General features: G+C 40.6%; 1 protein-coding gene across 12 annotated transcripts in view; it reads left to right on the plus strand.

Annotated features, from left to right (window-relative positions):
• Nucleotides 1-17,394, plus strand: part of SDCCAG8 (SHH signaling and ciliogenesis regulator SDCCAG8) — a 265,774-nt gene that overhangs the window by 72,794 nt on the left and 175,586 nt on the right. For all 12 annotated transcript variants that reach the window (XR_010941422.1, XR_010941421.1, XM_067729496.1 and 9 more), the window contains one exon: nt 11,948-12,100. Coding sequence is in view for 10 of the 12 variants with exons in the window: in XM_067729496.1 (XP_067585597.1) it covers nt 11,948-12,100 (153 nt within the window). In the remaining 2 variants the exon portion in view is untranslated. The remainder of the gene's footprint in view (nt 1-11,947; nt 12,101-17,394) is intronic.

The raw sequence follows: 17,394 nt of genomic DNA on the forward strand, positions 1-17,394 counted from the left end.
CAAAGCTATACAGACAAAATCACACAAAGAAGCATATACATACACACTCACAAAAAGAGAAAAGGGAAAAAAATATATCTATATATATAAAAAAAAGGAGGAAGAAAGCAACTGAATCAATAAACAAATCTACCAATGATAATAAACTCTAAATACTAAACTAAGATAAACATAAAACCAGAAACAAATGAGATGCAGAAAACAAACCCCAAGTCTACAGTTGCTCCCAAAGTCCACCATCTCAATTTTGGGATGATTCATTGCCTATTCAGGTATTCCACAGATGCAGGGTACATCAAGTTGACTGTGGAGATTTAATCTGCTACTCCTGAGGCTGCTGGGAAAGATTTCCCTTTCTCTTCTTTGGTTGCATAACTCCTGGGGTTCAGCTTTGGCTTTGGCCCCGCTTCTGCGTGTAGGTTGCCTGAGGGCATCTTTTGGGAAGTCTGATATCTTGTGCCAGTGTTCAATAGGTGTTCTGTAGGAGTTGTTCCACATGTGGATGTATTTCTGATGTATTTGTGGGGAGGAAGGTGATCTCCACATCTTACTCCTCCACCTTCTTGAAGGTCTCCCTACCACATGTACTTTAGACTAGACAGGAATGCCACTTTGTTCATTTTCCCAACTCCACTCTTAGCACCTCACTCTCAATAGCTGACCTACTTTACTGAGATCACAACCAACTGACAAGAGCCTCATCAACACTTTCTCATCCCTCAAATGTGTCTTCACATTTTTTTCTTTCTTATCTGGTCCTCTTACTTCCCAAGATGAATCTCTCTAAGTTCTTGATATCTCCTACTTCTAGGGTTTCAGGGACATTGAGACATTTGTTATCACATCTTTCTTGTATCTTCCATCCTTCATTCTCCATTGTCTTTACCTTTGTAGCTTTCCATTCACTTCTGAACACATTGCAGTCAGTCTTTTAACAAATTGTAGTCTGATTTCATGCTACTGAATTGGTCACATTATGGTCACCAGTCACTTCCTGATTACTAAACCCAGTGACTTCATCTCAGTCCTCATTTGACCCAACTCCAGGAAGACATTAACTGTACTAGCATAACATATCATCATTTCCCCTTGATTAATCTGATATTTCACTCTGTGGGTCCTCTTTGCATTGCTCTTGTCTACTCTTCCACATGTCTTTTAACTTGTTTTCCACAAGCCTAGAATGCAGACATTCCTCAGTCAGTTCCTAGCCGTCCAGCCATGTTGCCCTAATTTCCAGGACTTTGTGTCTCCCCCTCACTTGACCACCTCCACATTGTGCCTTTAGCTCTAAGAACTCCTCTGTGCCCCAGACCTACATTTCTTGCTTCTACTAGACCTCTTTTATGGATGATATGCCATTAGCATCTGAAACTCTACACCACCAAACTGGAAATTCTCTCCTCCTTACTGTCTATCACTCCTTTTCCTTCTATAATTTTCTGTATTATCTTTTCTCAGATAATGGTATTATCATCTTACCAACAGCCCTGGCTTGGAACCTTTAAAATATCTTGGGTCCTCCCCATTCCTCACTGTCAACATCCAATCAGTTATCAAACTTTCACCGTATCTTCAAAAACCCCTACTAAGTTATGCCCGCAGCTTCCATACCTATACTCCTGCTCTGGTTCGAGTCTTCACATACTCTTATGTGGCCTATTGCAATAGCCTTCTAATTGGTCTCCCTCAGGTCTCTTTCAATTCCAGTATATCTTTCACATTGCTGCCAAAGTTTTCCTAAACTGTAAATCTCCCTGTTCAGGCAGCTCTCTTCTTGCAGTAGAATAAGACAAATCCTTAGCATGACCTTCCAGATCTTTCACAATATGGTCCCACTCTAACTTTTCTAGCCTTATCTTTCACTACAAGTTTTCATATAACCTATACTGTTTCTATAACGTGACCTACAATTGACTATTTCCATGAATTTGCTCATGTTGTACTTTCCTGCACTGTATCCATCTGTGAAGTATCTATTCATTCTATGAGGGGCAACTCAGATGGCAGTCTTCTCGGAAGTTTTCCCCAGCACCTTCTTGTTTGAATTAATCTCTTCCTTCTCTGTATTCCTAGCAAGCTGTGTATAATTTTTGTGGCTGTTTACATAGCCCTTTCCACCAAAAGCCCTTAAAAACCAGGTCTGTGACATCTATCATTGTATTCTTCACATGGCCATTTACATATTAATTGTACAATAAATGTTGTTGAACTGATGTAAAGTTAATTATTAGCTTTAAATATTAGTATGAATTTTTGTAATTAGTGCTTTTAAAATCTTAGTGGTTAAGAACTAGAAAGGCTATTGTGTATTGTAAATCTATTTTTCACTAAGTTAGTAATAACTCAAGGATTGATTTCGAAGCAGTTTACAAAATGCAGTGCAAGTCTGGCAGTTTTTATCTCTAAGGTATGTTAAAACATACTAGGGGAGAAAATATTTGCAAACGAAGCAACTGACAAAGGATTAATCTCCGAAATATACAAGCAGCTCATGCAGCTCAATATCAAAAAAACAACCCAATCCAAAAATGGGCAGAAGACATAAATAGACATTTCTCCAAAGAAGATATACAGATTGCCAACAAACACATGAAAAGATGCTTGACATCACTAATCATTAGAGAAATGCAAATCAAAACCAAAATGAGGGCTTCCCTGGTGGCACAGTGGTTGAGAGTCCGCCTGCTGATGCAGGGGACACGGGTTCGTGCCCCGGTGCGGGAGGATCCCACGTGCCGCCGAGCGGCTGGGCCCGTGAGCCTGCGTGTCCGGAGCCTGTGCTCCACAATGGGAGAGGCCACGGCAGTGAGAGGCCCGCGTACCGCAAAAAAAAAAAAAAAAAAAATGAGGTATCATCTCACACTGGTCAGAATGTCCATCATCAAAAAATTTACAAACAATAAATGCTGGAGAGGGTGTGGAGAAAAGAGAACCCTCCTGCACTGTTGGTGGGAATGTAAATTGATACAGCCACTATGGAGAACAGTATAGACGTTCCTTAAAAAACTAAAAATACAACTACCAAATGACCCAGCAATCCCACTACTGGGCGCATACCCTGAGAAAACCATAATTCAAAAAGAGACATGTACCACCATGTTCATTGCCGCACCATTTACGATTGTCAGGGCATGGAAGCAACCTAAATGTCCATCGACAGATGAATGGATAAAGAAGATGTGGCAGATACATACAGTGGAATATTACTCAGCTGTAAAAAGAAACGAAATTGAGTTATTTGTAGTGAGGTGCATGGACCTACAGTCTGTCATAAAGAGTGAAGTAAGTCAGAAAGAGAAAAACAAATACCATATGCTAACATGTATATATGGAATCTAGAAGAATGGTACTGATGAACCTAATAGCAGGACAGGAATAAAGACGCAGATATAGAGAATGGACTTGAGGACGCCAGGGGGGAAGGGGAAGCTGGGACGAAGTGAAAGAGTAGCGTTGACATATATACACTACCAGATGTAAAATGGATAGCTAGTGGGAAGCTGCTGCATAGCACAAGGAGATCAGCTCGGTGCTTTGTGACGACCTAGACGGGTGGGAGAGGGAGGGTGGGAGGGAGGCTCAAGAGGGAGGGGATATGGGGATATATGTATACATATAGCTGATTCACTTTGTTGTACAGCAGAAACTAACACAACATTGTAGCAATTATACTCCAATAAAGATGTATAAAAAAAGTATTAGGAATTTTGCTTTCTGAGATTAAAGAGTGAAACAGCATACATATTTTAATTTTAAAACCAACTACTTTATTACTGAGTTATGAAATGGTTACTTTCTTCTTATAGTTCCTTAACATTTGTTGCCACCTAGTGTTCTATTTTGCATATTGCATGCTAAATAAGTAGAAGCAATTACATTACATTACATTAATATTGTATTATATCATGCCATATCATATTCAGTCCTCCCTCTTTATCCATGGGGGATTGGTTCCAGGACAGAAATCTGTGACTGGTTGAAACCTTGGATGCAGAAACTGTGAATACAGAACCTGCAGATAAGGAGGACAGACTATATGTACTTTTACAGTGGCAATGCAAACACCTGAGAATTTTATCAGAAAATAAATCTATAACATGAGAAAATTATAGTGCCATGCATGGATTCAGTTGTGTAACTTCTTTGGATCAAATCCCTATTCTGCCACTTTCTAGGTCTGTGCTCTTGGGCAAGTTAGTTAATGTCTCAAAGCCTCAGTTTCTTATCAACAGAGTGATAAAAGCCACTTAAAATTCAGTGAGAGAGTTAAATAAATTAATCCATGTAAGCCATTTAGGAAAGTATATGGCACACAGTAAGTGATCAATAAATGTTTTTGTTTTTCTTGGAAATTTGCAAGTCATTACAACTGGGAATAATTTTAAAAGGGAGAAAAAAATTAACCTGGGAATAAATGAAGGTAGAAAAGTAGAGGTTTTTGCAGTGATGTTTTGGTAAAGCTACAAGATAAAAAGGTTAACTGGGCCTTAGACCTGCCTGCCTCTATTGGAAGGGAAATTGTTGGCTTTGGCATGATGTTCCCATGAGCATATCTATAATGAGATAATCCTCTAAAGAAATTTTTTTTTTTTTTTTTTTTTTTCCTGTACGCGGACCTCTCACTGTTGTGGCCTCTCCCATTGTGGAGCACAGGCTCCAGACGCGCAGACTCAGTGGCCATGGCTCACGGGCCCAGCCCGCTCTGCGGCATGTGGAATCTTTCCGGTCCAGGGCACGAACCTGTGTCCCCTGCATCGGCAGGCAGACTCTCAACCACTGCGCCACCAGGGAAGCCCTGAAGAAACATTTTTAAAAAAATACCAACCCAGGGCTTCCCTGGTGGCTCAGTGGTTGAGAGTCCGCCTGCCGATGCAGGGGACACGGGTTCTTGCCCCGGTCTGGGAAGATCCCACATGCCGCAGAGCGGCTGGGCCCGTGAGCCATGCCTGCTGGGCCTGCACGTCCGGAGCCTGTGCTCCGCAACGGGAGAGGCCACAGCGGTGAGAGGCCCGCGTACAGCAAAACAAACAAAAAACAAACAAACAAACAAACAAAAATACCAACCCAGAAGGTTGAATAAATGTCCCCCCAAACTTTTTTTTTCCTTTTTAAGTATTCAAATTATTGTTTTCCTTAGGCTACAGCAGAATCAGAAAGGCAAGAATTAGAAACCCGAAGTAAAAGGAAAATCAGAAAAGCCTTGAGCATTTGATTGCAAGCACAAATGTAGAATATAATGTTTCTTGATATGTACATTATCTTCCACAAGACAAAAACAAATTATAAATATCTTGGAAGTGGGAGTTAGGGATAGACTGACTGATAGGTTCCTAGTAAGGATAAATTTATAAATTAATAATCAATAGTTTGCATTATTTGTAAATTAAATGCCTAAAACATGTTGAAAATCATTTTTATGTTGTGGGCTATGTTTCATAAAAATGAAAGCATTTTCATAAACTTTTAAGTTTACATTCATAAGTGTGGACTCTATTATTCCTCATAGTTCTTTAATCCTATAATCATGAATTCTCTGATCACAAGGATATCTAGGAACCCAACCCTAGCACTTGGGAAGGACTTTTATATTTCCTAAAAGAGTTTCCCTATTTTAAGAATTGAGTTGACTAGGTACAAATTTATTTTGGAAAATGTTTTGACTCCATTAAGATAGTAATGCATACTTTTTCGTTTAATAAAACCAGGACTGGGAATATCAAGTCCAATAAATTATGTTTTGAAAAATGTGTTACTGTGGCCAACAAAGAATGACCACAAATAAATTTCCCAGAAGAGAAAAGGCCCTTTGAAGATTGAGTCTACTGGAGGGTGAGGGTTGTGTAAATCCCCAACTCCCTAAGACCTACAGCCATTTCCACCAAGAAAGGGATTGTGCTCAGGGAAAGAAAGGAGCCACGACCTTGGGAACCACTAGGAGAAATGGCAGCCGCAGATTCCAAACTAACTTGGTCACCTGTGAAGATCCATCAGTTAATTGGGTTGGCCAAACATCTTACGGAAAAACCCAAACGAACTTTTTGGTCAATAGTCTTTGAGGATTTGGTTATATGCCTTTACTGAATGATTATATGGAGTATAATCAGGGAGCACTGAGTCATCTGGGATTCTGAAAACTAGGAGAGTAAGTCTTAGAATTAAAAGACAAAGCTTTAATGGAAGGAATGTATAAATATTTATTTAGTAAACCCAAATCTTGTATATGAGGACCATTGTAAGATTAAATGACTTTTCTAATTCCAAATGTTACTTAATATTTTCTTCATTGTGACCAGACATATATATTAAAATCAAAACAAGCAAAAGCTATTTTATATGGAATCATTGGCTATAAACCAAGAGTGATCAATATCCAGTTTTTAACCTAATATTTTTATTCAGTGTTTCGTTACTGCTTTCATACTCACCATCACCTCTCAGTGGTGGGTACTCCTCATAGAAGGCCATCCATGAAACCAAGGCTTCAGCAACGGTTTTGTTTAAGTGATTTACAACTTCTCCCTTGTGCTTTTTCTTTATATTATCTTAGCGTTAGGCCTCTTACCTGTCAGGATCATTTACTGTTCCTTGTTCTTGAATTGATTGAATTCTTTGAATTGACTCTTTAGTTGCTCTTCATGTTAGCCTGATCTTCAGCAGTTCCTTCCACTGTTCCTGTACCTAATAAGGTTGATTCCTGAGTTTTTATTCAGTGAAAAACCTTCTGATTAAATGTATTAGTTTATATTCCATAATCATTTTAGTCTTTCATGATATTCATATATCAGTGAACATTATGAACATTTTTATTAGGTTCATAAAAAATATTTTACACAAGAGCAATTGTGTTCTGAAGCGCAAAAATCTCTAATTCATAGTATTTCAAGCTCCAAGTGTTTAAATTATAGAAAAATTATGCTTTTCCATTTCTTTTAAAATCTAATGTAAAATTTTATTTTCCAGACATTTTCAACTGGAATTGGACTTGGGACTGACTCCCTAGGAGAATCTTTTTTCAGGCATTTTATTTGCTTATCAGTTAATCTGGGACAGTTGCATTTTATCCTCAGTTTTTATGCCTAGGAGTATAGAACATTTCCAGAAGAGTTTGAAAGAAATTAGGGTTTAATGATCTCATGATAAAAAGAAGAAAATTCACATATCCTAGATATTTATTGTCTATATTTATTATAGCTTTCACCAGAGGGAAGCATAGCAATGCATAGAGCTTACAGTGCTTACTGAGACTGCTTCCATCTCCATTAACACCAACTGTGACTATCATTTTATAATTACATAGTATATAAGTCATATGAGACTTGAGTTTCTTTCTCTCAATTCAGGGGAACACAATAGAGGTTGAGTGAGGAGGATATAATGATGAGCCACTGGGATGAGACTAAGACACCATAGTATGACTCAGATTTTCTATGTCAAGCACCTTAATTTTATTTTTTTCTTGAGATTTTGAATTTAGTTTATTATTGTGTGTTATGCATAACGATATTGTAAATACAGCCAAAAGGAAGTTAGAGAGAATTTACTTCTGGAAATTCAGAGTGGGAAATTTAAACTAAAGGACAATTATCGACTTTTAAATTGCCAGAAATGAAATATAACACTTCTCATTTTACAAAACTAGGTAGTAAATGCTGTTTTGAGTCTTTCCTTATCTAAACTTGATTATTACTTAATTTTTACTTTAGTTATGTGTGTAAGGAGAGTGAACCAAATCTTATCGTACTTATATTTAAGGAAGCTCAGTTATTATATAAACAGTAAATGCCTGTATGTAATGATAAATACATCTCATCTTAAAATTTTGATCTGTTTATCATTTAAAGTACAAATAATTTTTAACCATGTCGAGATGAAAAATCAGTTAAATTAGATACTTATATATTTCTTGTAGTATAAACATGATATATAATTGAAAATACTAGAACACTTGGTTTTTCTGATCCCCTTTTATAAAATTCAGACTCCTCTGTGGCCCTTATCAAGGTTTGTTACCTGAATTTTCTTAGTTGATTAGTTAATATAGCCTTAATTGTGCAAACTGAAATATGTGAATAAATACAACATTTGAATACATGTAACATTTTTTTTTTTTTTTTTTTTTTTTTTTTTTTTTTTAATGGCTGGTCCATTGATCTTTCACTCATCCCAACCACAGTTGCCACCCCAGGCTCAAGAGCTATGTGATTTCCTTTGTTTCCTACCAAGTTTGTTCATTTTTCTGGCAACACTGCTGAGTGTGGGCTTTTGCCCTACCTCAAATCAGGTCAGTCCTTTCTGGCAGCAAAGCTTCCGGCTTTCACAGCCAGCCTCATCCTGGTAAAACTACTATACAAACCGCACTGTGTAAATGGGGATACAAGCAACTCCAACCAATAAGGCTGCTGTCCCCACTTCATTACCTAAGTTCCAGCAGCTTTTCATAAATCAATGCTTCTCACTTTATTTGCCTTTGGTTCATTCCAGAATCTCAGAATGATTATTTTTGACCATTTTGTTCAGTTTTTTTTTTTTTTTTTTTTTTTTTTTTTTTTTAAAACATCTTTATTGGAGCATAATTGCTTTACAATGGTATGTTAGTTTCAGCTTCACAACAAAATGAATCAGTTATATATATACATATGTTCCCATATCTCTTCCCGCTTGCGTCACCCTCCCTCCCACCCTCCCTATCCCACCCCTCCAGGCGGTCACACAGCACCGAGCTGATCTCCCTGTGCTATGCGGCTGCTTCCCACTAGCGATCTACCTTACGTTTGGTAGTGTATACATGTCCATGCCTCTTTATTGCTTTGTCACCGTTTACCCTTCCCCCTCCCCATAGCCTCAAGTCCATTCTCTAGTAAGTCTGTGTCTTTATTCCTGTTTCACCCCTAGGTTTTTCATGACATTTTTTTTTCTTAAATTCCATATATATGTGTTAGCATACGGGTCTCTTGTAGACAGCAAATATATGGGTCTTGTTTTTGTATCCATTCAGCCAATCTGTGTCTTTTGGTGGGAGCATTTAGTCCATTTACATTTAAGGTAATTATCGATATGTGTGTTCCCATTCCCATTTTCTTAATTGTTTTGGGTTTGTTATTGTAGGTCTTTTCCTTCTTTTGTGTTTCTTGCCTAGAGAAGTTCCTTTAGCAGTTGTTGTAGAGCTGGTTTGGTGGTGCTGAACTCTCTCAGCTTTTGCTTGTCTCTAAAGGTTTTAATTTCTCCATCAAATCTGAATGAGATCCTTGCTGGGTAGAGTAATCTTGGTTGCAGGTTTTTCTCCTTCAACACTTTCAATATGTCCTGCCACTCCCTTCTGGCTTGCAGAGTTTCTGCTGAAAGATCAGCTGTTAACCTTATGGGGATTCCCTTGTGTGTTATTTGTTGTTTTTCCCTTGCTGCTTTTAATATGTTTTCTTTGTATTTAATTTTTGACAGTTTGATTAATATGTGTCTTGGCGTATTTCTCCTTGGATTTATCCTGTATGGGACTCTCTGTGCTTCCTGGACTTGATTAACTATTTCCTTTCCCATATTAGGGAAGTTTTCAACTATAATCTCTTCAAATATTTTCTCAGTCCCTTTCTTTTTCTCTTCTTCTTCTGGAACCCCTATAATTCGAATGTTGGTACGTTTAATGTTGTCCCAGAGGTCTCTGAGACTGTCCTCAGTTCTTTTCATTCTTTTTTCTTTATTCTGCTCTGCAGTAGTTATTTCCACTATTTTATCTTCCAGGTCACTTATCCGTTCTTCTGCCTCAGTTATTCTGCTATTGATCCCATCTAGAGTACTTTTAATTTCATTTATTGTGTTGTTCATCGTTGCTTGTTTCATCTTTAGTTCTTCTAGGTCCTTGTTAACTGATTCTTGCATTTTGTCCATTCTATTGTCCATTCTATCTCCAAGATTTCGGATCAACCTTACTATCAGTATTTTGAATTCTTTTTCAGGTAGACTGCCTATTTCCTCTTCATTTGTTAGGTCTGATGGGTTTTTATCTTGCTCCTTCATCTGCGGTGTGTTTTTCTGTCTTTTCATTTTGCTTATCTTACTGTGTTTGGGGTCTCCTTTTTTGCAGGCTGAAGGTTCGTAGTTCCTGTTGTTTTTTGTGTCTGTCCCCAGTGGCTAAGGTTGGTTCAGTGGGTTGTGTAGGCTTCCTGGTGGAGGGTACTAGTGCCTGTGTTCTGGTGGATGAGGCTAGATCTTGTCTTTCTGGTGGGCAGGTCCACGTCTAGTGGTGTGTTTTGGGGTGTCTGTAGACTTATTATGATTTTGGGCAGCCTCTCTGCTAATGGGTGGGGTTGTGTTCCTGTCTTGCTAGTTGTTTGGCATAGGATGTCCAGCACTGTAGCTTGCTGGTCGTTGAGTGAAGCTGGGTGCTGGCGTTGAGATGGAGATCTCTCGGAAATTTTTGCTGTTTGATATTATGTGCAGCTGGGAGGTCTCTTGTGGATCAGTGTCCTGAAGTTGGCTCTCCCACCTCAGAGGCACAGCACTGACTCCTGGCTGCAGCCCCAAGAGCCTTTCATCCACAGGGCTCCTTAATTTGGGATGACTGGTTGTCTATTCAGGTATTCCACAGATGCAGGGTATATCAAGTTGATTGTGGAGCTTTAATCCGCTGCTTCTGAGGCTGCTGGGAGAGATTTCCCTTTCTCTTCTTTGTTCTCACAGCTCCCAGGGGCTCAGCTTTGGATTTAGCCCCGCCTGTGCGTGTAGGTCGCCGGAGGGCGTCTGTTCTTTGCTCAGACAGGACGGGGTTAAAGGAGCCGCTGATTCGGAGGCTCTGGCTCACTCAGGCCCGGGGGTAGGGAGGGGCACGGAGTGTGGGGCGGGCCTGCGGCGGCAGAGGCCGGCGAGACGTTGCAGCCTGAGGCGCGCCTGTGCGTTCTCCCGGGGGAGTTGTCCCTGGATCCCGGGACCCCGGCAGTGGCGGGCTGCACAGGCTCCCCGGAAGGGCGTGTGGCTAGTGACCTGTGTTCGCACACAGGCCTCCCGGTGGCGGCAGCAGCGGCCCTAGCGTCTCATGTCTGTCTCTGGGCTCCGCACTTTTAGCCGCGGCTCGCGCCCGTCCCTGGAGCTCTCTCAAGCAGCGTTCTTAATCCCCTCTCCTCGTGCACCAGGAAACAAAGAGGGACGTAAAAGTCTCTTGCCTCTTCGGCAGGTCCAGACTTCTCCCCGGACTCTCTCCCGGCCAGCCGCGGTGCACTAACGCCCTGCAGGCTGTGTTCACGCCGCCAACCTCAGTCCTCTCCCGGCGCTCCGACAAAAGCCGGAGCCTCAGCTCCCAGTCCCGCCCGCCCCGGCGGGCGAGCAGACAAGCCTCTCGGCTGGTGAGTGCCGGTCGGCCCGATCCTCTGCGCTGGAATCTGTCCGCTTTGTCCTCCGCACCCCTGTTGCTGTGCTCTCCTCCGCGGCTCCCAAGCTCCCCCACTCCGCCTCCCGAAGCCTCCACCCGCGAAGGGGCTTCCTAGTGTGTGGACACTTTTCCTCCTTCACAGCTCTCTCCCGCTGGTGCAGGACCCGTCCCTATCCTTTTGTCTCTGTTTAGTTTTTTCTTTTGCCCTACCCAGGTACGTGGGGGGTTTCTTGCCTTTTGGGAGGTCTGAGGTCTTCTGCCAGCGTTCAGTAGATGCTCTGTAGGAGTTGTTCCATGCGTAGATGTATTTCTGGTGTATCTGTGGGGAGGAACGTGATCTCCGCGTCTTACTCTTCCGCCATCTTCCCGGAAGTCCTGTTCAGTTTTATTTTCACATGTAACATTTGAATACATGTAACATATGAATCAGTAAGTGGTGTTGACAAACAAATACAAAAATATTCTTTACTTTGACTTTACAGTGAGTTGTAACTATTTTAAATAAAATCAAAGCTTAATTGTCTTATTTCCCTCTCATTTCTTCTAAATTCTAAGGTCCCATTTCACTCTGTCTTATTCTGGCAGGCTTTAATCCAGTGCGAACAGTTGAAGAATGAACTGGAGAAGCAGACAGAGCGACTTGAGAAAGAACTCGCATCTCAGCGAGAAAAAAGAGCCTTTGAGAAAGAGATGATGAAAAGAGAAATAACAAAAGAAAGAGAGGACATGGGCTCAAAGGTATTTAAAGGGTTCAATTTGTTATCGACACTGCAGAAGAAATGTTTGTGGTGATATAATTGATGAGTCTGCAGGTTGCAATTCTTGAATGATCTTTATTTTAAAAATTTTTTAATATCTTTATTGAAGTATAATTGCTTTACAATGTTGTGTTAGTTTCTGTTGTACAACAAAATGAATCAGCTATAAGTATACATATATCCCCATATCACCTCCCTCTTGAGCCTCCCTCGAATGATCTTACATGTGTAAACCATTTAAGTAGTCAAGTTGCTTATAACTTAGAGTTCATAAAAATTTTCTATTCCTCAATGTGTTTCTCAATAGAAGTTATATTCTCTGACCTTTCCAAAGAAAATAATCAATTAGATTTCATGATAGGAAAATGTAAAATTTACTCTAATCCTGCCATTGTGTTTGATTCCCTTTCTGTTTGTCAGAGGAGAGCAGGTGCTCTGCAGATATCCAGATTTTATTTCAAGCTTGGTTAAATCAAGGAGAGATGACTCCCCCATTTCATCCCCCACTCCTAAATTAGCCTTTAAGAAGGTAAAACACTTGTAAGAAACCAAGTAACCAAAACAAAAAGTGATGGTATATTCTGTACAAAATAGGTTCTAGCAAATTACATGATGAATAATGACTATAACCAGATGAATACATGGAAGGGAGAAATTAGAGTCAAAAGGAACAGATAACATGAGATGGGCAGTGTTTGCAAAAGAGTAACAAGCTAGAATACAGAGTTTAGTAGAACCTAGCTTTAAAGTTGCTACAGTTGAATAAAATTGAGCAAGATGTGGTCCCTCAAGTAACCCAAACAATGGTTACATGTTCTGTTTTTTCAAAGCAGGGTCACAGCTTATACCTACATGCTGTCTTAAACATGTGGTAATTAACTCATTCAGCAAATATCTACTGAGTATCTGCCATGTGCAAGGCAGTGTGTAAGCCTAAGGCTATATAAAGAGAAAAATCACAAATTCTGCCCAATGAGTTTTAAGTCTTACCTTACCTGAGCCAAGATAAACTCCCTTGTTTTCTTATCCTTTTTTAAAAAAATTGTGCCTGTCAAAACCTACTTATAGGTCAGTCTGGTTATCTACATTCTCTGACCTGGATTGGTGATCTCAGCTAGTGAAGAAAAATCCTATAATCTTGCAGATGACACCACCATACACTTATGGTTCAATGTCCACCATTCTGTTGGTGCTTTCTAGCAGTCCTCCTATGCATTCCTCTCTCTCCCATTCATTCAGGATTCAACAGATATTAATTGGAGGTCCTGGGAATGTGGTAGTCACAGGACCAATGCAGTTACGTCATGAAGTTTATAGACTTGTGGGAGAGGTAGACATTAAACACATACTTCCACAAATGAGTTTTTACCACTATGATAAAGGCATGAAGGTACGGTATAGGGTACCATGAGAATGTGTAACAGGCAAATATAACTTAGTCTGGGCAGTCATGGAAGACTTTCCTAAGAAAGAGGTTTTGCAAATGAGGCTCAAAAGAGTTGAGTAGGAGTGGTCAGGTGAAGAGTTGAGGGGAAGAGTTTCAGACCCAGGAAAACAACACTCCCAAGGCTCTGAAGCTAGAAAGCATCATACTTTCTAGGAATTTAGAGAGGGCTCAGGTGACTGGAGCATAGGAAGTAAGGGCCAGAGTAGTGGAAGATGAGTTTGGAGAAGTATGCAAGGACCAAATCATGAATGGTCTTAAAATCCATGTGAAAGGTTTTAAATGTTATCCAAAAGTGAAGGGGAAACCATTGAATGGCAGTAAATTGGGCAGTGTCGTGATCCCATTTATATTTGAGAAAAATCATCTGTCAATAGATTTGAAGGAGGACCAGAATAAACCCCTGGAGATCAGGTGGGAGGTAATTATAGTAGTCTAGGTGGGAAGTGTTGGTATCTAAGACACATTTTTCAAGAACTATTTCAAATCAGTTTTATTCCTCTCAAATTCTCTACCATACCACCTCTCCCCTCATTCTCGGCAGAGAGCCTTACTTCCCTAACGAAGAAAGTTGACAGCCATTAGATGGTAATCACCTTATTTATCCCCCCCCACCTCTGCCTAAAGTAAAATTTCACCTGTACTGCAACCGTGTCAGAATGGGAGTGGCTTAATCCTAATCCTTTCCTCTTGCTCTGAATCCCATCCCCTTCCACCACCTCAGTGACCTATTTCCATTAGTTCCCCACTCTCTTCTGAATCTTCAACCTTTGTCCTTCACTATAGCCTTTTCCTTATCACCAGGAAAATAGTCTCAAACTTTTCTCACCTGTTGAAAGAAACCAATCTTTCTTCTATCAAGTCATTCTCAATCTTGGCTACACAGAAGTTCCAAAACTCTCATTGCCCAATCTGCATCCCAAACGAATTATGGGGGAATATCTGAGGGTAGGATCTAGGGGTCAGTATTTTAAAAAAATTGTCCAGGTGATTCCAATGTGTGGCCAAGGCTGGAAGCCACCTTAGTAATTCCATATCCCTCTTTACTCTTCCCCTTAATAGTCAAGTTTCTTGAAAGATTTGTCCATACATGTTATCTTCATTTTCTTACCGCTCATTCACTCTTCAGACCACTACATTTCAGCTTCTGTGCCCATAGCCGATGAAATTACTATTGCTGTGTTCACTGGAGACCTCCTTGTGCTATTTTTAGTGAATATTTTTTCGTTCTTATTCTCCTTAAAAGGTTCTGTTTCTTTGATTTCTCTGAATCATATTCTTTTTTTTTTTTTTTTTTTTTGCGCTATGCGGGCCTCTCACCGTTGTGGCCTCTTCCGTTGCGGAGCGCAGGCTCCGGACGCGCAGGCTCAGCGGCCATGGCTCACGGGCCCAGCCGCTCCGCGGCACGTGGGATCCTCCCAGACCGGGGCATGAACTCGCGTCCCATGCATCGTCAGGCGGACTCTCAACCACTGCGCCACCAGGGAAGCCCTGAATCATATTCTTGTTTTGGGAGAATGATGATGTGTGCCTTTTAGGTTACTCTGAGTTTAAGCTGCCTTTGAGATAATGAAGGAGACACATCCAGAAAGCACCTTGATAGGAGGTTCTAGAGTTTAGCAGAGAGCTTTAGATTTAGATGTCTTTAGCAGTACTGTGGCTTTAATTTCATATGTATGGTATTGATTCCTAAATCTTTAGCTCTCTAGTGAGCCCCCAAACCAGCTGCACTTCCCATCTTCCCTCTCATAGTAGAACTACTATTCATTCATCCATTTGCCCAACTCAGAAATCTTGCTGTCATCCTTGATTGCCTCCTTCTCCCTCACCCTGTACATCAAGTCACCAAGTTCTAGAGTTTCAGGCCCTTACCGATTTTACATTGCCCTGTCTCTCCATCCCACTGCTCTCCATGTCTCACCCTTGGGTGATTCCTACAGCCCCAAGTGGTAGAAGCCCCTTGCTTCTAGTCTCACCTCCTTATCTCTTCTCTTACCCAAAGATCCAAGGATGATCCTCCTAAAATGAACACGTCAGTATGTCAGTCTCTTGTTTTAAAATCCTTTCTTGTCTCTCTATAACCCGATCTTTTACTATAGCATAAAGATTGTACATTTTTTCCCTCTCTTTGGTTCTCCAGTCTCATCTCCCTTCTCTTTTCTTCCTTGTATTACCACCATACTGATCTACTGGCACTTCCTCAAATGTGCAAACATGCCAGTCTGCCATACTGTTTTTTCATTTCAGGATTTTTCAGGGCTTTGCCCCTCCCCTCCCATCCCCACACCCCCCACCTCACCCCCATTGCCTAGAGGAATCTTCCTCTGGCCTCTCTGACTGATCCTTCAGAGTTCTCGATACCACCTCTTCTCACAGTCTCCCAATGATAAATTTTTGGGAGCCCCTCCTATGGGCTTCAATAACTCAATGTATTGCAAAGTCTTATTGAATTATCTCCCCTAATTTACTATGATTCCCTTGCATATATGGTTTGTTAACATCCTTATTGCCTTATGGCCACATTCCTCCCACATAAAATGTGTTCAGTATATATTTATTGAATGAATACAAGGGGAATACAAATGGAAGGAAGAAGACTCCATGCCATTGGAAAGGCATGACTAAAATACTGAGAGTTCAGAGGATCAGAACAGATTTCTGTCTGCAAGAGATCATGGAACGCTTGGTGGAGAAGGTGGCATTTTAACTGAGCTTCAAGAAAACAGGCAGGATTTAGAAATGCAGAGTGTGGGGGAGATGTACCAACATGAGTAAGATATGGAGGGAGGTAAAGTTGCACACTGAGCTTTGAGAGAGAGAATGAATGGCATCAAGAGCAAAGATCAGCTACTGTTCATGCCTAGGAGACTTTTTTTCTGGGTTGTTTAGTGGAAACTTTTGCCTTGCTGAGTAGTTCTACTATGTAAAAATATGTTGATGAGAATTCCTGATAAGAAATAAAGGAAGTCTGAACTGTGCCAGGGAATATTCCAGGTGCTTTTATGTATAACTTTCTTAAACTGATAATTATTTCATGAATGAAAGTGTTAACAGAAATACAATGCATTTCTTTTTTTAAAATTTATTTATTCATTTATTTATTTTTGGCTGCATTGGGTCTTCATTGCTGCACGTGGGCTTTCTCTAGTTGTGACGAGCGGGGGCTACTCTTTGTTGCGGTGCGTGGGCTTCTCATTGACACTTCTCAAGTGCCTTCTCTTGTTGCGGAGCACAGGCTCTAGGCACGTAGGCTTCAGTAGTTGTGGCACGCGGGCTCAGTAGTTGTGACTCGCGGGCTCTAGAGTGCCGGCTCAGTAGTTATGGCTCATGGGCTTAGTTGCTCCGCGGCATGTGAGATATTCCCCCACCAGGGATCGAACCCATGTCCCCTGCACTGGCAGGCAGATTCTTAACCACTGTGCCACCAGGGAAGTCCTACAATGCATTTCTGAGTCTGAGTCCTTTTTTTCTTTTTGCCTCCATTAAGCCTTATTTGACATTTAATCTGAAGATCCTGCCCTAAATAAAGATGTATGAATAAAGAGCTGAAAGTGATCCTAGCACTGAAGCAAGTACTCTCACAGAAAATGGCAGAAAGAAGCTCTGAAGTAAAAGGATTTAGTGTTGAATCCAAATTGACCTTTATGTGACCTTGAACAATTCATTTAACCTCTCCAAATTTCAGAGTAGTAGATCCTTGGTTGATCTACTCAAGGAATTGATAGGATTAAATGAGATAATGTTTTGAAAGTACCTAATATAATACCTGGCTTAGGTTAGACCATTTAACAAATTTTAGCTTGTGGCTATTATTCTTACTCTAGTGAAAG

This window comes from Pseudorca crassidens, chromosome 2 (genome assembly GCF_039906515.1).
Source record: "Pseudorca crassidens isolate mPseCra1 chromosome 2, mPseCra1.hap1, whole genome shotgun sequence".
In the NCBI taxonomy this organism is placed as follows: domain Eukaryota; kingdom Metazoa; phylum Chordata; class Mammalia; order Artiodactyla; family Delphinidae; genus Pseudorca; species Pseudorca crassidens.